Raw genomic sequence first — 21,028 nt, forward strand, 5'->3', positions numbered from 1 at the left:
GGAGACGTCTTGCTGGGGGCTGTGGGTGGTGACAGCCTGCCCCATTCCGGAAGCTCTGAGCCCTGGACAGGGTGAGGCCAGGAAGGCCGACCTTGGTCTAACCACGGCGATGGAGGAAACCGGCAGGGATGTCCCTGAAGCCAGGTTCCAGTCAGAGACCCTGACAACCTGGAGCTCAAGACCCTACCCTACCTGGTCTTGGAGAGGCCATGGGCCTCTCTGGCTGGACATGGCCCAGTCTGAACCCTCCACCCCCTGTCCTAGGGCCCCACCGTCCACCCAGACCACGTTACTGAGGATGTGGCCTCCTCCCACCGTCACTCTTCATGCCCACCTGCCACTGGCCCCCACCTCTGTCTTCATCCCGGTACCCCGGGGGAAGAACCCTTCTGGGGTCTCGAGAGGATCCTCCATGACCCCCACGTGGTCCAGCCCTCCCTCCTTGACTCCTCTCCCTCCCCAGCTGTGTCCTACCTACCAGGGGCCATAGGACTCACCTGATGGTCTTGCCCCAGTCACACCACAGCATCTCCCCGACGGCCTCCATGTCCACCTGGAACTGGGTGAGGCAGAGTTTCTGGAGGAGGGCACCGTAGTCAGCCTCCTGGCAGGCAGTGGCCATGAAGAGGTGATGGGCTGCAACAGACATGGGCATGAAGAGGTGATGGGCTGCAGCGGACGTGGGCATGAAGAGGGGATGGGCTGCAACAGACATGGGCATGAAGAGGGGCTGGGCTGCAGCGGACGTGGGCATGAAGAGGGGATGGGCTGCAGCGGACGTGGCCATGAAGAGAGGAGGGGCCGTAGCAGAGGCCCAGGGGCATCACCGCTGACCCGCCCACCCCCCAGCCCAGGCTCCACGAGAATGGGGCCTCCGAGCAACCCCTGGAGAGGGCAACTGCGGCTCCAATCGGACGTTCTTCATCAATCGTTCTGTGACCTGGCGAAGGCCCTCCCTGCCTATTAAAGATGGCTTGGTCCTTAATGCCCCGTGCCAGCTTGGGCCAGGATGCTTCCTGTCCTACAGTGCTACTGGGCTGCCCCAGGCAGAGGCAGCATGAGAGGGGCCTGGAGACAGTACTTGGCCACCCCTGTTCCGCTGGTGCTGGGGCTGGGCTGGGCTGCGCCTCCCAGCCTGGGAGCTGCAGGCATGTCTCCTGTCTGAATACCTGTAGGCTATGAACCGAGCTGACAAACGGACGCATGAACTGTGCTCCCTCCTCCTGCCTCAAACCGCACATCAGAGCAAAAGTGACCTGCCCAGCGTGCCCTGGACAGAATCAGAATTCACTTATTTTGCCGAGAGCTTGCTGCTGCCTGGGGGTGGGACGTCCCCCATCCACCAGGCCGCCTCTTCCTCCTCGGGCTGAGCCCCGCTTTCTTGGTCACTCTGTAGGGCAGCGGGGGGCAGGAGCTTTGCATTCCCTGTTTAGGGCTTGGCTCCTGGCCCTCCCACTGTCCCCAGGTCCCCCTCCTTCTCCCTCCAGGCCATGCTGTGCATCCTCTGCCCAGAGGGCACCCCCAGCCCCACCCCTACTGTCCTGGCCTTTCCAAATTCCTGGAAGGAGCTTGGCACTGGGAGGCCAGGGCTGCCCTGGGAGACGCTGGGGGCACTCAGCCCCTGCAGCCTGCCGCCTGGCCCCACCTTGGGCCTCATGAGTGAGTACACCAAGCTGCCCCTTACAGCCTTGGGTCCAGGGAGCCCACCCAAGGAGAGGTGGCTACCCTTGGGCATGCAGATTGGGCCAGGGGTTCTGGAGTACCAATCTCTGGCACGTGACCTAGGGAGGGCTGTGAGCTCGAGGGGCCCCTTGGACTGCTGAGTAAGATGCATAGAACTGGAGCTCTTTACACACAGCTACCTCTGAGTGGGTCTGACTGCGATCAGAAATTTATGAATAGGGGAACTGAGGGTTCAGAACCGGGTCTCACGTCCCACGGCCCGAAGTGGTATGGGCCAGAGAGCACTTGGCCACTTCCGGGGCTACAGGGCTGGACACTAGGTAGGAGGTGGGAAGCTCAGGGAGGGGCATGATGTCCCCGGAGGTGTCTGGGGGGAGCCCACCAGGCAGCCATGGTGGGCGGGGTGGGGGTGCTATCACAGAGCACCACTCCAGGGCACAATGGCTGGTTTCAGGGTGGATGGATCCCATACACTACACATCTGGGCACTGGCCCAGCCTGCAGCTGCGAGAGCAGGTGCTGACGGGGAGGCTGAGCCCTGCTGGGCTGAGGCCATGAGTGGCTCCCAAATAGCCAGGTGCACTGAACCTGGGATGTTTCGCCCAAGACGCCAGGGAGTAATGTGGGTGGGCTCGGGCCCACGTGGAAGGCTGGCAGATGGAACAAGCCCCTCAGAGGAGCTCAGGAGAGGACCTGCTGGCAAGCAAGGCAGAGTCCACCCCTCACTCCAGTGGGTCACCCATCCTTAACCCCTGGCATGAGTGCCCAGCATGGGAGTTTGTGGCCACAGAGGGAGCTGCACCTGCCCCTGGGAAACCTGAGGGCAGAACAGCAACCCCCCATCCTTGGGGACCGTCAGGAGTCTCTGTACCTGCCTGAGTCCATGCCGCTTCCTGACAGCACAGGTGTGTTCCCCCACCCCGCCGTGTTCACACCAGCACTGTGAGTGCACCCTGGGGCCGGTGGGCCTGCTGTGGATGCACCCCTCTCCCCCCGCCCCGTCCACACCAGCACTGTGAGCACACCCTGGGGCCAGTGGGCCCCGCTGTGGATGCACCCACCCCCCGGGGGTAGCCTTGGAGGAGGGGCTGTTTCTGATGCCTGCCCCATCAACATGCCCCTATGAAAACCTGCCTACTGTGGCCAGTGTTGTCCCGGGGGCTCCCGGGAGCTCAGGAGGGCTCAGATGCTGACTCATCAACTCACAGAAGGAATTCCAGGCCGCCTGTCCAGCTGCACTCGGAGAACTGTCCCTCTGTTTCTCCCACCCCTCACTGCCCCTGGCATCCCACCTGCACCCACTGGCTTTCTCTGGTGAATCCCACCTGAGAGTCATGCCACCAGCGCCCCCTGCCCACCTCCTCCGCCCTGTACTCCAAGAGGCCCCTGGCTGTCCCCATGGGGTGGGACTGCCCCCCACCCTGTGCCCGCCCATCTCCTCAGAGCCTCACTGGGGCTGGGAGAGGGTCTCTTTCTTTTCTCAGAACCTCTTGGCTGCCCTCTCGTCTCCCACTCCTTTCTGACTCGTGCGGACATCCTCCCTGGCACCCAGCAGCTCTGCACGTTAGTGTTTGTCAAATGAACCGCAAAGACGACGACCATACCCGGCTTTCTCAGTGGCCATTCTGCCTGGGAGTGAAGCAAGTGTGTCTCAGGCTGTCCTGCATGGAGCGGACAGACTGGGGGCTGTGGTTACCAACCACCACGGACCCCCCCTTGCTCTGGAAGAGTCGCTTTTAGGAGATGAACAGGCACATCTGTGCTTCAGTCATGATTCTCCGACGCGTGCCACAAAGCAACTGGGGCTGGTGTGAGCAGTGGAGGGTCTGTACAAGGACCCTGGTGGTCCCCAAGTCCCCAGGAGGGTCTGGGCAGTGGGGTTTGTACAACCGCCCTGCAGAGCCGGTCACCATGGGGAGGCTGGGCTGCTCCTTCTGGTGGGGTCCCCAATAAGCAAAGGGGGTACGTGTGCAGGGGCCAGAAACAATGACAGTGGTCCCTTCACCCCAGGCCACAGGTGTCCCCCTCTGTCACATTCAGGCCAATCTCCTGCTGCCACCTGGGCTGTCCAGAGCAGCTGCCTGCCCCCATCTACTGGACCCTCCTGTCCTGCAGCTCAGCCAGCTCTCGCTTCCACCATGCAGCCCCCGTCCCGGTTTGGCTGCAGGGCTGGCCCGGTGGCCTTGACCCTGGCCTGGCTCTGGCTGGTCCCTCCTGGATGCTGCATCCCCCACCTCTCTTGCGGGACTGCCACACTCAGCCCACTGTTCCCTGCTCTTTAGGGACAGAGCCCTGCCCCACCAATACTGCCCTTCCTTTCACGCCCTATGGGAGCCCTGAGTCCCACAGCTGGGATGAGGCCAGGAGCAGCTGTTCAGGCAAATCTGGAAACCAATTTCATTTTTTAGGTGCAGGCGAGGAATGCTTGGGTTTTTCTCAAACAAGCCTGATGTGGTTTCTTTCCTTGGAGAGAGAGGCAACATCAAAGTTTTAAACCGGACTAAAATTGCCAAAAGCCGTTCAGGGCCAAATGGGTTCCATTCCTCTGTGTGACTGCACATTTAATCATTCATGGCTCATGTCTTTAAAAAGCCGCGTGCAGAGGCTGCCGGGTAGACGGCTGCGTTCCTCGCTCAATACGCAGCATGTCAAGACAGGAACCTTCCCTCCAGCTGCGCGTAACGTAGGAACTTGGTGTTGCTGGGGAGTTTCGGAGCAGTGACTCCCTCTCCACAGCAGGATGGTGCCCCTGAAATGAGCATACATAGCAGGAACCCCAAAGGCAGAGGGCCCCTCCAGCAAAGTGAGGGTGGGGACAGAACAACAGGGCAGTGGGCCCCGTACTGGGGACCCTGGGACGCTGCTCATCAGGTGTTTGGGCTTTCTAAGGAGACAAGGGACACAAGCTGATGGGTCTCAATCTCAGCAAATACCCTCGACACACATGTTGGTCTGTGCCACGTGGGGCAGGGAAAGGCCAGTTCTGCAGCTGTCTATTTTAGGTTTGTAGAGAGAGAATCTCAGACCCCATCACTGGCCTCCTCCCAGCAGGGGCGGTGGCTAAACGGACAGTTCAGGTCGGGTTCTAGGTCAAGTTCTCGCAAATTCCTGAAGCCTCCCTGTCCCCCTCCCACCAGCCAGTCCGGGATGCTGATAGCCGCAGCTGGCAGGTCAAGTCCTGGCCTAAGCCCCTTACACCTATAAACCTATTTTATTTTATTTTGAGACAGGATCTTGTTCTGCTGCCCAGGCTGGAGCACATGCAGCACAGTCATGGCTTACTGCAGTCTCGACCTCCTCAGGCTTAGGTGATCCTTCGACCGTAGCCTCCTGGGTAGCTGGGACCACAGGCATATGCCACCACACCCGGCTAATTTTTATATTTTTTGTAGAGACGGGGTTTCCCCACGTTGCCCAGGCTTGTCTTGAACTCCTGGGCTCTAGTCGCCACCCTGCCTCAGCTTCCCAAAGTGCTGGGATGACAGGCGTGAGCCACTGTGCCTGGCCAACATTAGCCTAATCCTTATAAATAACCAGTGTGGCAGGGACAGAGGGGCTCAGACAGGTTAAGTAACCTGCTGGAGTCACACAGCCCGGGAGTGGTAGAGCCAGGATGCAATCCCTGGCACGCTCATCTCAGAACACACCGGAGGCACTGTGAGGTCAGTGACCTCTTGCAGAGACCCCAACAGCGGCCCCAAAGGCTGTGAGCCACCCATGTCTGTGGAGGCCTTGAGACCCCCGGCCAGGAGCCCCGGCCGCAGGTGGGCTTCCTCAGGGGGTCTGCCTCTTTCAGGCTCCCCAGGAGTAGCTTTGCGGGCTCTCACTGGGTACCGGGGCGTCCCACTACCTGGACAGTCCACCCCACACTAATGCCCGACAGCACAGGGGCCCTGGGAGAGCAGGTGTGTGGCCATCGTCACCGCCACTCAGTGGACAACTCCCGAAACGGGGCATCACGGACTGGAGAGCACGTGAGGTGTCCCCGGCGGCGCCAGGCAGGCTGAGGACATGCTGCTGAGCTGCCTCTTCTCCCTGCGCCGGGTCCTCCTTGGCTGAGGGGCTGGCACCATTCATCTGAGTGCAGGCTCGATCCACACTCAATCCTGAGGCCCCACTAAGAACCACTGACGTCCTTAAGGCACGGACGATGTCATCGCAGTGGGGCGGAGAGACGGTCATGACTCCAGTACATGATTCTCAGCATCCCTCCTTTCAAAAAAGCCTATTTTTTTCTTTTCTAAAACACACCTTTATTGAAGTATAATTTATATACCACAAATTCAGCCATCTTACACAGACCATTCAGTGGTTTTGAGTAAATTCAGTAATTGTACAACCATCGCCGTATCGAGTGGTTTTCTTTATTTTTTCGGGACAGGGTCCCACTGCTGCCCCAGGTGGCGTGCACTGGCGCTCTCTTGGCTCACTGCAGCCTTGACTTCCTGGGCTTAAAGACGCCTACTTTTGCTTACATTTTATAACACATAGCACAGTGCCGCAGGGGTCTAATTTATAAATAAATCCTGCAGGAGCATCTCCAGATTGTTTTACTGGCAGGGGCAGGACTAAGAGAGTTGGGGACGACTGTTCAGGCAGCTGAAAGTGCCCAGAGCCCAGGGGAGTTACGTGGGGGGCGTGGTGTGGCAGAGGAACCTGAGTTCCCCAGCCCATAGGAATGCCTGCTCCTGCCTCCCTGAGGTCTGGCTGCCCTGAACAGGGTCCCTTCAGTTGCCACGATCCATCCCTGGTGGGCTGCGATGCCGCTGTCCCTGATGAGCTCCCGGTGTCTCCCTGCATGGCCTGGTCCATTTCAGGCATGCGAGTGTCCCTGTGAGGTGCCAACCATGGCCTGGCATTTCCTGTGTGGCCAGGATGTCCCCCCGTGCCTCCTTCCAGGTCAAACTTGACATCCTCTAGAGTGAAAGCACTCAGCTTTCTGAGCGTCCCCTCTCCCTGCCCCACTCCATCTAAAGTCCTGTCTCTCTAGGAGTCACCTGTCTGGAGCCTCCAAGATGCTCTCCTTCCCCTGGCAAGACCCTCTTACTCCAACTTCTCAAGCCCAGGCTGAGAAACGCCCCGCCATCTGCTGACACCTCTGAGTAGTCACTGCAGGGGCTGTGAGAAGCGGAAAGATCCTGGGGCCAGGCTGGGCTGTTCCCCTCCCACCCACACCGCTGCTCACCCCGCCAAAGACCCCGTCAGAGCCTCCACCAGGTACACTCTCCACCTGTCACCTGATGTCGGTCCTCAAAGGCAGCAAAGCACTGACTCCAGCCCGCTGTCCCCTCTCTTGGGCTCAGAGCCTCTACCCCGCGAAGTGGCTGCTTTGTGCTGGGTGGGGTGCTGTGCACAGTTCTTCGTCCCTCTCTTAGGTCTGTGCTGCTCACTTTCACCGGGAATGCCAGGCCCTTCCAAGTCCTCACTCGGATAACTGTGGCAGCCTCCAGCCTCACCTCCAACCTCAGTCACCTGGTGACAGACCCCCGACTGCACACAGCACCCCCATCCTCCTCCTCAGCCTTGGTCTTGCCCACGACGGCCACTCAGTAAAATTCTACCCATTGCCAGCAGGCACTCTTCATTTCTGAAATTGACAAGCCAAGAAATCCTCATGTTCTTTTAAGTCATAAAACAAAACACAAGTTGAACTAGAAACCGACTGTCTACCTTCCAAATTGCCAGAGAAGAACAAGGAAAATACAGACCTGGAGAAAAGATAGGAAGCCCCTGTGAGCATTAAAAAACAGAAAATGGGATCATGGTATCTCCCCTGCCAGGTAAGTATATGGGGCCGGGCGCGGTGGCTCAAGCTTGTAATCCCAGCACTTTGGGAGGCCGAAGCGGGTGGATCACGAGGTCGAGAGATCGAGACCATCCTGGTCAACATGGTGAAACCCCGTCTCTACTAAAAATACAAAAAATTAGCTGGGCATGGTGGCGCGTGCCTGTAATCCCAGCTACTCAGGAGGCTGAGGCAGGAGAATTGCCTGAACCCAGGAGGCGGAGGTTGCAGTGAGCCGAGATCGCGCCATTGCACTCCAGCCTGGGTAACAAGAGCGAAACTCCGTCTCAAAAAAAAAAAAAAAAAAACAAAAACAGAAAATGGAAGCGGAGACGTCAGCTGAGCTCCAAGCGTACTTCTTAAAGCAGAATGGCGGGGGTGCAGCCTCGGAGTGCCTGTGGGCCAGGCCCAGCTACCGCCCCCACCCAGGCCTGGAGAGTTCCCAGGCCAGGACATGGGTGCTCCCACACCACAGCCAGTCTGCAGATGGGAGCTGCAGGGGTCAGGAAGTGGCCTGCCCAGGGTCACCAGGCCCTCAGGGCAGGCGCCAGGATTGAGTAAACAACATTAATGTGTCCCTAAATCCACAAGAAAACCAGCTGCAAAGCCTGGTCAAAGAGCAAAGTGACTCAGGGGAACATCCAAAGGTGGGTGGCGGGACATGAGACAGACAAGAGGCTAAACAATGAGAAACCACATGTTGTCCCTGAAAGCTGCACCGGTGAAGTAATGAATGGCTCCTCAAGCCCGTTAGAATGGCTGCCCTCAAAAACAGAGTAACAAGCTTTGGCAAGACCATGGAGACGTTTTTTCTTCCCCATTTTGGCTCTCCAAGGCTGGCTTCCCCACCGTGTGTTGGGGAGCCTGCGGCGTGGCAGTGGTGGCCTCTCATGGATGCTGAGAACTAGGCACCGATGGTGGGAATGCACAGTGGCGTAGCCACCAGGGGACACGCTGTGGCAGCTCCTCAAAACGTTGAACACAGAACTACCCGATGACCCAGCAATCCCACTTCTGGGTATACGCCCAGAGGAACTGAAAGCAGGGTCTCAGAGATATCTGTGCACCCATGTTCACAGCATCCTGATTCACAACAGCCCAGAGGTGGAAGCAACCCACGTGTCCACGGATGAATGGATAAACCAAATGTGGTCTACTCATAACAGTGGAATACCATGCAGCCTTCAAAAGGAAGGACATTCTTACTCAACTACAACATGGAAGAACCTTAAGAACATCAGGTTAAGTGAAATAAGTGTCACAAAAGAAGAAATGCTGTATGATTCCACTTATACAGGTTCCTAGGATAGTCAGATTCACAGAGAGAAAGTAGAATTGTGGGTCCCAGGGGCTGGGGAAGGTGGTAAATCAGTGGGGTTTAGTGTTTAACTGGGACAAAGTTTCAGTTTTGCCAAATGAAAAAAGTTCCAGAGATGGATGGTGGTGATGGGTGTACAGCAATAGGAATTAATGGCACAGAACTGCACACTTAAAATATGTAAGATGGTACATTAACGGCATAAAACTGCACTCTTAAAATACGTAAGATGGTACATTAACGGCATAGAACTGACACTTAAAATACGTAAGATGGTAAATTTTATGTTGTGTATACTTTACTGCAATTAAAATTTAAGAAGCAATGACTGGGATAGAGGTTATGCTATAAGAAGTCACCATGGGCCAGGTGTGGTGGCTTACATCTGTAATCCCAGCACTTTGGGAGGCTGAGGTGGGTGGATCATGAGGTCAGGAGTTTGAGACTAGCCTGGCCAGCATGGTGAGACCCCCATCTCTACTAAAAATACAAAAAATTAGCCGGGTGTGGTGGTGCATGCCTGTAATCCCAGCTACTTGGGAGGCTGAGTCAGGAGAATCACTTGAACCCAGGAGGTGGAGGTTGCAGTGAGCCAAGACTGTGCCACTGCATTCTAGCCTGGGTGATAGAATGAGACTCTGTCTCAAAAAGCAAAAAAAAAAAAAAAAAAAAAAAAAGTCACCTTTGAGTCACATATGGAGTTTCCCATCCTCTCCCCTGCACAGAACACACAGCAACACACACCCAGGGAAAGCAGGCAGAACCACAAAAGCAGTGCAGCTTTTCACACGATGCGCACACCTGGGGAACACCAAGATAAGGATACAGAGGCCCTAAGTATTACATTTAATATGATGACTAGATGGATACCTAAAAACGCCACACTCCTCCCACAGGCTTATGGGCCATTTACAAAAGGAAAAATTTGCAAGACCACGCGGGAACCCACAATGCGCACGAAGTGGTGGGTGTGGTTCCTGCTCCGTCCCCGACCACAGCGCAATGAAACCAGCAATGAGGATCGGGGAGCCCCTGAGATTGTAAAACTTGCTTCCAAACAATTCACGTGTTAACGAGGAAGTAGAAACCACAAGCACAGAGAATCCAGAAAACATCAACAATGAGCACACAGCAGAGGGAAGCTCAGGGGCTACAGCCGATCGGCCAAGGAGGGGCCTGATGACGTTCCATTCCGATGCCAGAAAGAACAAAAACAAATGCGCTAGGCATTCCAGAAAAAGTGTACAGTAAGTAAACTCAAAAACTGTTGTTTTTTTGTGGTGGGGGAATCAGCAGGGAAGAGACGAATAACAGAGATTAACCACTGTTCATTCTGATCAAGAAATAACATGAAAATACAAATTCACAAAATTGCACTGAAAAGGACAAATGTTCACAGACATAGAGGGAATTAGAAAAATAACCGTCCACATAATGGTATGTTGGATAAAATGAACAACTTCAGAGGAAAATGTAAAACATCATCATTGCTGTAAGACACAGAAAACCCCAGCGAGGTGTAGTGGCTCACGCCTGTAATCACAGCACTTTGGGAGGCTGAGGCAGGCAGATCACCTAGGGTCAGGAGTTGGAGACAGCCTGGCCAACATGCTAAAACCCTATCTCTACTAAAAATGCAAAAAAAGCTGGGTGTGGTGACTCATGCCTGTAATCCCAGCTACTTGAGAAACTGAGGCAGGAGAATCACTTGAACTCAGGAGGCAGAGGTTGCAGTGAGCTGAGATTGCTCCACTGCACTCCAGCCTGGGCGACAGAGCAAGACTCCATCTCAAAAAGAAAAAAAAAAAAAAAAGAAAAAAAAAAAAGAAAACTCAAGGGGTCCAATAACACAAGAAAGATACTGAAAAGGTTGCCAATTATCTATACTACGAAAAGGGGCTGGGCCCCGATGGCTTTGCAGGTGAAAATGAAGACCCTCTAGATCTTCAAGGAACTGCTTCTTTTCATCATCCCGACTGTCCTAGCACACAGGGAAAGAATAAAAGTCCACAGTCGGCATCTTGGGAAGAAAACCCAGTGCTGGTAATAAAACTCCCAAGGGAAAGTACAGAGCAAGCTCACTCAGGAAGAACGAAGCCACACCCAGAACAAATAGTGGCCGACAGATGCCTGAGGCTGCAGGGAGTCTGCACAGGTGCGGAGGGAGCCCTCCATTCATCCCAGAAACAGGACAGCTTCACAGCCGCTCGCCACTTCTCCTGTGTCACAGCGTCGCCAGTGCCAGCAGCCTGCCAGCCCCGAGGGAATGCCCAGCTCAGCAGGTTGCTGTGTCACATCAAACGGTTCTTCCTTCACAAGATAAAAGCGCACTTTACACATGAGAAGAAGATGCATTCTCCATCCCTCTCCCACCCTCACCCCGTGAAAATACAATAAAAAAAGCATCTGGCCCCAAAGGAGAAAGATGGAGATTTCAGGTGTTAACTCTTGACCACATGGCTCTGGACTGTGTGGGTCACCTATGTGAGGCTTATCTTCTGCCTCTGCCGTCACTGAGACAGCAAGACCAACCCCTCCTCTTCCTCCTCCTTCTTGGCCTCCTCAACATGAAGACCTTCATGATGATCCATGTACACTTAATGGAAAGTACGTATATTTTCTATGGGTTTTGTTGAGATAGGACCTCACTCTATCATCCAGGCTGGAGGGCAGTGGTACGGTCTTGGTTCACTGCAACCTCTGCCCCTGGGCTCAAGAGGTCCTTCCACCTTGGCCTCCCAAAGTGCAACGATTGCAGGCATGAGCCACCATGCTGGGTCTAATTTTCTTAATAATACTCTCTTTTCTCTAGCTTACTTTTATTCTAAGAATACAGTGTAGGCTGGGCACAGTGGTTCTCGCCTGTAATCCCAGCACTTTGGGAGGCCGAGATGGGCAGATGACTTGAGATTGGGAGTTCAAGACCAGCCTGGCCAACATGGTGAAACCTGTCTCTACTAAAAACACAAAAATTAGCCAGGTGCAGAAGTGGGCACCTATAATCCCAGCTACTTGGGATTCTCCTGCTGAAGCAGGAGAATCGCTTGAACCCAGGAGGTGGAGGTTGTGGTGAGCTGAGATTGCATCACCGTACTACAGCCTGGTGAAAGAGGGAGACTCGGTCTCAAAAAAAAAAAAAAAAAAAAAAAAAAAAGAATACAGTATATATACATGTAACATACAAAATATGGGTGAATTGACTGACGTTATTGGTAAGGTTTCTGCTCAATGGTAGGCTATTAGTAGTTAAGCTTTGGGGGAGTCAAGAGCTACACTCGGGTTTCTGACCATGTAGAGGGTGGGTGCCCCACCTTTGCGTTGTTCAACGGTCCCCTATATTCCCATCGCCAGCAGCAAAGGCAGGCAGCTACTGTCACTCCCCTAGTCAGTGGCGAGTTGCTTTCTACACAGTGAGACTAGAGGACAAGACAGGGAAAATTGGTAAGAGATGGCGGGACCACCCTAGGTGACGGGTGACCTTAGGACCTGTCTGAAGAAGCCAAGCAGGAAGCAAAAAACCTAAAAACAAAAACAGGCACAGGGTGACAACAGTCACGAAACAAACAGAAGAGGAGCCACCTCCTAGCCCAGCAATGACCAGCGAGGAAAGAAAGTGGGGGAAATATCCCACTCCAAGTAGCAGCCAAAAAGCACGGGATTCCTAGACATTGAGCGAGTCATCTGCAGGAGAGTGGAAATCCCTGTGGCAGGACCTGGATGCAGACGTGGGCGTGGAGGAGCAGACGGCTGTTTCTTCAACAGTGGTCTTGACGTAATCCTCCCTGACTGGTTAATACATTCAGTGCAATTGCCATGAACATCCCTCAAATATGTAGCCATTGATAAAAGTTGCTAGGGAATGAGGGTAAATTCCAGTTGCATCAAAGGCTTACGTATTGAAAACCATCAGGCCCTGGAGGAAACCTCCACACACAGGCTCTCTGGTTTCACTTCCTAACGGCGGCTTTCGCTGCTGCCTCTTCCGCAAGGCACCCTGCATCTGCCTTCCCTCCCCGCCAGCCACGTCAAGGTGCCTAGTGGTACCTGGAGCCCATTTCCTTCTCTGTCCTCCCTGGCTGTCCTCTCTGGCCCGTTACCAGGAGCTTGGGCCCATCTCCACCCACTCACACCAGCCACCCCTCCAAGCAAGGATTTGACATTGTCCAGACCCTGCTACTACCAGAAACCCCTCTCCGGGCCATACCTCTTTCTGAGCCCTAGATTTGCACAGGCTCCTATGTACCATCGCCCCTCAGAATCCAAGGGGAATGCTGAACCCCACGTGGATCCTGAGGATGGGGCCGCCAGATGCCGCAAATGACAGGATGCCTTGCGAAATCTGCATCTCAGAGAAACCGTGGTTTTGATATATGTCCCTGATATTGCACGAGGCACGCTTATATCAAAACTCCTTGTTTATGTGAAATTCCAGTTTGCCTGGGGCTCCCATGTTTCCTGGCAGCCCTGGCTGTGGCACCATCTCCCTCCCCTTCCTTCTTCTCCCCTTCCCCGTCCTGCCCTCCCTGCTCCCCGGGTGCCCCCTCAGGTGCTGGTCTTCACTCCTCTGTGCTGCCTTGCGCCTGAGCCCCGGCCCAGGGACTGGGGCCCATCACTTTCACCTCCAGGACTCCCTGGAACCCGCCCACTCCTACCCTTGCCTGGCCTCCTGTCCATGCTGGGGGCCACAGCTGAGGGCGCCTTTAAACCACACCTTCCATCCTGTCACCGCCTTTAATGTCCTTCAAGATTTTCCCACTGCCCTAGGAATGAGTCCTGAATCCTTAGAGGATGGGTCCTTCCTCCAGCACCAGCTTTGGCTCAACGCCCTCCTCCCTACCATGCTTCAGTCAAAAAGCCTTCCAGGAGCTTCCAAACAGCAGGGCCTCTGTGCAATCGTCCTTGGCCTCTGGACTGCACTGCCCCCGCTCCTCAGGGCTCTGCTCCATGGTCTCCTGTTTATTTCCTGCTGCATTTAAGTGGCACTGCATGTCTACATGGTTGACTTGGAGCAGGGCTGTTCCGCCTTGGCACTGTGGACGTTTGGTGTTGGACCATCCTCTGCGGTGGGCTCCCTGGGCTGTGTGGACACTACTGTTGCAGGCTGCTCTGCACCCCGGCCTCAGCCCCTCTGAGTCCTGACCCCGTGTGTCCCGAGTGTGTGAGGTGGCAGATGGGTGTTTCCAGGAGAAATGGTGCAGCCCTTTCCCGGCACCCCCTCACCCGTCCACTCCCCCTGCTTCCCTCTCACAGCTGTCTCCTCCAGAGATGAGAAAATCCCTGCAGAGAGCCAACCTGAGCGTCAGTCACTAAGAGTCTGCTGAAGGGGCAGCGCCTTCTAGGCCTCTTCCCCTCCTGGCTTGGGGCTTTGCTGTGTGGCGCCCTGAAATGCTTTGATAATTGGCCAGGGAACCCACAGTAGGAGGTCTTGAGATGCAAACTCTTGTCTGGTTGGGCAAACCACTGACTTGTCTCCTCCCAGCTGGTGGTAGGCTCAAGACAGTCCTTCCTGAGCCTCTTGAGGGGGTACCCTGCCCCCTGGAGCGGACTGGTCCTGGCTATGGGCCAGGTCTCTGTGCCTCCTTCTCCCTCCCCCGTGCTTCCCCAGAACTCTCAGCTAATTCAGGAGCTGCTCCCCTGGAACCGAGGCGTGGGGGCCTGAACATGGCATGTGTGGGAGTGACACTAACATAGCCTGAGGGTCTAGTGGGAACACAGAGGAGGACCCCCTGCCCCTGGGGTGGTGGGTGGGGTGGGGGCTCTAGGAGGCTGGGCAGTTGTCCCTGTGATGGGGGAGGCGGTGCTGACCCTGGTGGAGGGCGAGCAGATGGCCGAGGTGTGGGGTTTCGGGGTTCTGGTCCTTGGTCCCAGAGAATCTACCATGTTTCTGCACGTGGGAAGGAGCGAAGCACTCTTGGAGCACAGTGAAGAGTCACTGCAAGAGCTGAGGACACAGAGTCAGGCTGGCTGTGACCCAGGCCCGCAGCCCTGCCATGTCTGGCTGGTGTGTTCCTGTGGACCCTGCTCCAACAAAGCCACCCAGATCCCCTTATTTAAAAGATGATTAAAGTGATGCCTTTTGGATGCCCCAGAAATTACTGAAATAAACCGTCTTAGGAAAAAAATTTTTTTTCCTGAACACAGTAACGTCATTCGGTGAAGTGAGTACGGTTTTGTTTAGGGGACCTCCTATGGCAGCCGTGTGGATGCACCCTCCTCACCAAGGAGAAACGGGTCCTCCGGGAATATCACCTAGCTGGGGGTCCCCCGTTTCGAAGCAGAGAGGGCTGGGGATGAGGACATTCCTCCGGGGCTTCATGTGTCTGCGTATGTCATGGGTCAGTGGGGGTACCGCAGCCTGGGAGCTGGGCAACGCCTGGCAGCACCATCTCTGCGTCTTCATTTGCACCAAAAAACTGATGGGCAGGGCCAGAGGGCACACGGTCCAGCAAGTGCTGGAGTCACTGAGGCCACTGCAGCCCGGCCTCCCCTGTCCCCTTCCCAGCTCCCACTGTTGTCCTGGCTGCAGCGCCTCCTCCTTCAGGAGGCCTTCCTGGGTCTCCAGTGGGAGAGGAGGCTCTTGGGCAGGATTCCCACAGTCCCCCAGGTATGCCATTCTGGGAGACCCCTGAGCCTGCTGTCTACCAGCGATTGTCCCTGCAAGGGACAGACACCCAGCTCAATCATCATGAGTCGCATGATGGAAATGCGTACCCCAAGGGCTCCATATAGGGGCTCAAAGGCATCGGGAGTGCTGTGTGTCACTGACAGGTGCTCCCCTGGCTCAAGGGTGGACTGCGGCAGCCCCACTCAGATCCAGCCTGGAGGACGTCTTTCCTCACAGCTCCAGCAGAACACAGACTGTGTAGCCCATGGCCAGTCTCCTCCCGGGGACCATCTGGATAGCCAGGCCTGGCTCAGAGCCCACTGAGGGGCCAGCCCACCACACCACAAGGACCATGAGGAAAGAGGGGTTCTAGGCCTCCGTTGGGGGCGGGGGCACCGGCAGGTAAGCCCAAGGGGCTTCACTCTCTGGGCTTAGCATTTCCACAGGAATTCACTCCACACATGGCACCGGCATCACACACTCGGCCAGATGCCAGTTTTAACTGATGAAAAGCGATGAACTGGGTACATTCTGGGGAAAAAGTCAGGACAGACGTTTCTAACTAGCTTTAAGATTCCACCTACATTTCCCGGAGCTGAATCGACCATTTCCACTGTGGATATAAATGTTTCTCAACAGCCCTGGCCTCGGACTGGCAATACGCACACTGACAGGCATGCGTCTGTGAAAGGAAGACAAAAATCCAGACATTTCTTCCTGCAGCTGAACACACAGAGAGGGTAAACAAACACACTGAGTTGATTAGCAAATGAGAATCCTTCAGATTTGGACTCCGGCATGAGAACGGTGTCCAGATTTAAAATCGCATGGCAATCGGAAGCAGTCACATAGCATTTCCTACGGTGTCCCTGACATTTCCAGCTCTAATTCTATTTATATAAAGTCATATATTTCAATTAATGTTGCGGCCATTAAAAAAAAAATACCCTAGCTTCCACATGACAGCCAAAGAAGGCAAGTGTTTCCCAGGACAGATGAGTTCCTGTGTGGCAGCACCAGCCGGCACTCCCTGAGTGGAGATGGACTCGAAACCAGGGCTGCAAAGCATTCTTCTTTCCTGATTAACAAACAGCTTTCAGGTGTCTATACACAAACCTTTAAAAATGCATGTGCTTATGTTAGAGTCTCCAGCAAACAGAACAGTGCACAGGATGCTCAGAGGGAAAAGAGCTACATAGGGATCCTAAGTTGTGTTTGTTTTTTTGAGACAGAGTTTTCACTCTTATCACCCAGGCTGGAGTGCAGTGGCATGACCTCAACTCACTGCCACCTTTGCCCTCCCGAGTTCAAGCAGTTCTCCTGCCTCAGCCTCCTGAGTAGCTGGATGACAGGTGCCCACCACCCCACGCCTGGCTAATTTTTTTGTATTTTTAGTAGAGTCAGGTTTTGCCATGTAGGCCGGGCTGGTCTTGAACTCCTGACCTCAGGTGATCCACCCTCCTCAGCCCCACAAAGTGCTGGGATTGCAGGTGTGAGCCATCATGGCTGGGCGAATTGTGAGAATCTCAATAACTACCTAAGACAAATAGCTTGATTGTAAAATTGTCACAGATAAGTTCTTACACTTGCAAACAAGCGTTCTTTAAAAAAAAAAAAATAAAAAAAAAAAATCCACATAGCCATTCTGGGTAGCAGAATCTTCATCACCAAGGAGATCTGGCTCGTGCAAGAGCCCGGGAAGGAAACAGCCTGTGCTCAGTAATTCTACTAATTACAGCTGGGCTCCAAATGACATTAATTTACTGATAACCTCATAAAGTTGTGTTTGTTCTTCCAAGATATAACATTAGCCAGGCCACTCAAAATCATGTTAAAATGACAGGATTTCGGACTTTCGGCAGAACATGAATAGTTTTCTTGGTAAACAAGGAAGGTCTGTATATGTGATCGTGACAGAGCGTTTTATTTACACAAGCTTTAGAGGGTGCAGCCTCTGGACACTAGTAAAGAACATTTATTTATTTGGTTATTTATGTGAAAAATATTCCACAGCCCAGCTCTCTGCCTTGCTAACAAAGAAATGTTTGTCTCTTAGGAAACGAAAACAGTGAAGGTCATGTCAAGCCAAATGGATCCGAACACAAGAGGAGGGAAGATCACGCTAAGATTTTGCTTTCCACATACCCTCAGCCAAAACACTCAAGTGGCAAGATTCGCTTTCAGATAATATTACGTTGGCCTCGGAGGATTCCACGCAGATCTGCCACTCCTTGGAAAGGTTTACAAATAGGGACCAGAAATCCATGGCTCCCAAGAAGCTCGGGCCCCTCTCCTGCCGGGCCACAAACTGCTCCCCCAGCTACAGAAACAGCGCTGGCGGTCACTGCTCGCCCAGTGCCAGGCCAAGGGGGCTTGTGCGGCAGGTGCCTCTGACCAACATCACTGTTTCTAGGGAAAGGCCACATACACCAGAAACAACCGCTTTGGCCTTCCCAGGGGCACTGGGTTTTCTCCCACGCCAGTAATCTATTATTCAGTTTCCGTTAAAAGGTAGCTAAACTCATGGAACGCAATAGCCAAAGCAGTGTAGAAGGGGCTTGAGTCAGCATGTTAGGAGCGCACTGTGGATGGGGGAAGTGAGCAGGACCGCTCCTTGCTGAGTGTGTGGCCAGCTCCTGTGGCCACCGGGGACTTGATCATCTCCACCCCTCCCTCAGGTGGAAAGCCGAGCACGTTCCACCACTTCACCAAGGGGACCGTGCTCTAAATTTCTATTAGCCAAAAGTGCTAAGTTCACAAGCAAATCAAAAGAAAAAAGAAAAAAAAAGGTGATGGAAATGCCCCGAAAAGGGGGGGCCTTATTTCTGCAAAAGACATCATTAGCCAACAAGCGACTGCTGCTGCCTGCGAGAGATCAGTGTTGACGAATCTCCATACGAAGGGTCTGTGGTTCCCATTCCCGAACACCGAGTCCTCTGCGGGGCGCCTGCCTGCAGGTTTTGCCACGCGGGACGGCCTAGGGAGGGGAGCCTGCGCTGGCGGTCACCGCGGCGCACAGCCTGGGAAACCGAGGTGCGGGGCTGGGGAACCCCGGTGCTGTTTTTCCTCCCGGAAACAAGTTCTCCTGTGTGCGCGGCTGACTCGCCCCACGCCTTTCAGAACGCCGGCTCCCCGACGCCCCCAAAGCCGTCCCTTCCGCGGCTAGAGGCGCAACCCCGGTCCGCACCCTCTGGTTCCCTGGTGCCCTGGGGCCCCTCGCCTGGAACCCGGGCTGCCCACGTTCAAGGGCGGCGGACCGCTGCGCCCGCCGTCCCCTCCCCTCCCCTCCCCTCCCCTAGAGGACTCCGGCGGGCCGGGGAAAGGGAACTCAACCCGGACCCCCGACCCTACTCACCCAGGAGCAGCCAGAGGCAGCGCCGCGGGAGGCGGCACAGGGCCCGGGCCATGGTGCGCAGCGGAGCCGAGCCGAGTCCGCCTACCACGCGCCCCGCGGAGGACTGAGCCCGCCGCGGCGCCCGCCCGGAGGAGACGTGCTGGGGGCGGGGGCGGGAGCGGGCGCGGGAGGGGTGGGAGGCGGCGGCCTTGCGGCCCGGCCCACTGTGGCTATCCAGGTGGGTGTCAGGGCCGGGGGCGCCCAGAGCCGGGAAAACCTTGCAAGGGAGCCACGCGGGCGGCTTGGACTTCGAGTGAGGCCTTCCGAAATGTTCTCCGAGCAAATAAACACTTTTTAAACTAGGGAGGGTCTCCTAGGCGACTCCGAGAGAGCGGCACCTTGGTCTCCACCTGGGCATCTTCTCCTCCTCCTCCGAGGTTCTCCTGCCTGGGGATTGCTTCGCAAAAAGGCTGAGATCTCCCCGCCGCATCTACCTCTCCTCCCAGGTGCAGGCGCTGGGGAGCGTTGGCGTTCAAACCCCGGCGAGGCGCCTGGGGAGGACCCGTAATAACCCGAAATGGCGCACACGTCCCAGGCCCTGGAATGCTGCTCCAGATCTGCAGGATGAGTGGGTGGGCAGAGGCGGGGACAGCACGGCAGGTGCAGAGAGGCCGGGGGCTGGAGGGAACAGGGCTCTTTGAGGGGGATTGAGATGGCCTGGGGGTCTCGCTGTTGATGGGTACCGAGCGCCTGGCAGGAGGCTTGTGAGGACCTGGGCAGAGTCCTTAGAGACGAGGTTTGCTTTGGGGGCGGTCACTCTGGCAGCTGTATGGAGAACTGATGGGGGATCTTGGGTGCATTCCTTTATCTAAAGCGGTGAGAGGAGGGCGCTCTGGAGATGGGCTGGGAGGAGCAAGTTCTGGAAGGCACAGGCCTGACCTGGGCTCTAAGCGCGTTGCTAGTGGCTGGATTTCACCTTGCAGTGGTTCCTTCTGGCAATATCCTGTTTTGAGAACTCTTAGCAATAGTAAATTTATACTCGTGCTAAGGAATGCACCAGTGCCTTTGGAGGGGGAAGAATCACCACCCTAGGGTTGTGGCCACAGCTGTCTCTTGTGGAAGTTGCAGTCACACAGCACTGCTGAGTGACCAACAGTTCCTCAGTAGTCTGTGGCTGAGGGGCTGCTGCCATCTGCTGTAAGCTCAGAGAAGGGGAGACAGCTGACAGGCCATGCACCAGTTCTTCTAACGCAGGCTGGGAGGGCACTCCGGGCCGGCATGCCTACCACCTGCACGGGGCCCCAAGTGTTCTGAGAGTGAGGGGTCTGGGTGAGATGGTGGGGGAGGGCACACTTTCTCTTGACTTGATTAGCCCCTCTTCTTGAACCCTAGGAGATATACCCCATTAGGTGGCCTGGTCTCCCCACTTTCTTCATTTAACAGACATTTGTGTCCCTACATGCAAGACAGTGTTATATCAACAAGCCCTGCCCTTCAATTGGTGAATCTAGGGGGTGACCTCTAAAACTCTCAGTGGCATAAGCGCCACAATACAGGAGCCATAGGGAATAAGGGACACTTGCATAAGCTGCCGTGCAGGTAAGAAGGCAAAGGACTTTGGACACAATGCAGCCCAGGCAGTCCTGAGGGCTGCGTGGAGAGAATGCACAAGGGAAGTGCAGGCCGAGCACGGGCCTGGTAGCCAGAGGCCATGCCAGGTAAGAGCAGCACAGCTAGTGGGGAAGGGTGGGTGCCAGCACTGCCCTGGGACCGATCAGCTGTGCATCCTGCACTAGGTGGTGGCCAGTCACAGCGGGGAGAGGAATCTGAATCTCTGCAGCCATCACTCGCCTTCCACACCCAGGGCCTCTCTGGCTTGAGCCCCTCTTTCCACTTGTAGCCTGTGGACTTTGGCTGAGTATTCTTTTGGTTGGCAACTGGACTCCTCTTTCATCAGGCTCAGCAGGAGTCTCTTCCCAACATTTTTTCTTTGAAGCTTGACTGCAAGGAGGCAAGGTCAGAAGCCCTGCCACTGCTGTTCTCTCAACACCCCCTAAAGGATACATGTTCCTAAGACAAAGCCTATTTCTCAAGTTCACAGGCTTTAGAAATTCACAGTTCTCTGGAGAATGCTGAAGTAAGGCACGAACCTAGGGGCATGTTCTCTCCTGATCATTTTCCTGTCTGTACCTTGGGTCTGACTAAGAGATTCCTTAGTAACCACTACGGACTCCCTTTCTTCAACAGTTGTAGTCTGATGTGTCTGTATTTCTAATTGTGGTCATAGGTAGCATGGAAAATCAT

The 21,028-nt window shown here is 55.1% G+C and overlaps 1 protein-coding gene across 2 annotated transcripts in view; it reads right to left on the reverse strand.

Annotated features, from left to right (window-relative positions):
- The window catches only part of RAMP1 (receptor activity modifying protein 1), a 54,202-nt gene extending 34,841 nt beyond the window's left edge, over positions 1-19,361 (reverse strand). Inside the window, exons 1-2 of one of the 2 annotated variants that reach the window (XM_039470173.2) lie at positions 18,746-19,273; positions 498-636 (exon numbers count right to left, since the gene is read on the reverse strand). In XM_039470173.2, the coding sequence (XP_039326107.2) occupies positions 498-636; positions 18,746-18,797 (191 nt within the window). In that variant the 5' untranslated portion in view covers positions 18,798-19,273. Of the gene's footprint in view, positions 1-497; positions 637-18,745 lie in introns of both variants that reach the window. The other variant, XM_074398779.1, reaches the window with a different exon arrangement.
- Between the last annotated feature and the right edge of the window lie 1,667 nt (positions 19,362-21,028).

Source organism: Saimiri boliviensis, chromosome 5 (genome assembly GCF_048565385.1).
Source record: "Saimiri boliviensis isolate mSaiBol1 chromosome 5, mSaiBol1.pri, whole genome shotgun sequence".
Taxonomy (NCBI): domain Eukaryota; kingdom Metazoa; phylum Chordata; class Mammalia; order Primates; family Cebidae; genus Saimiri; species Saimiri boliviensis.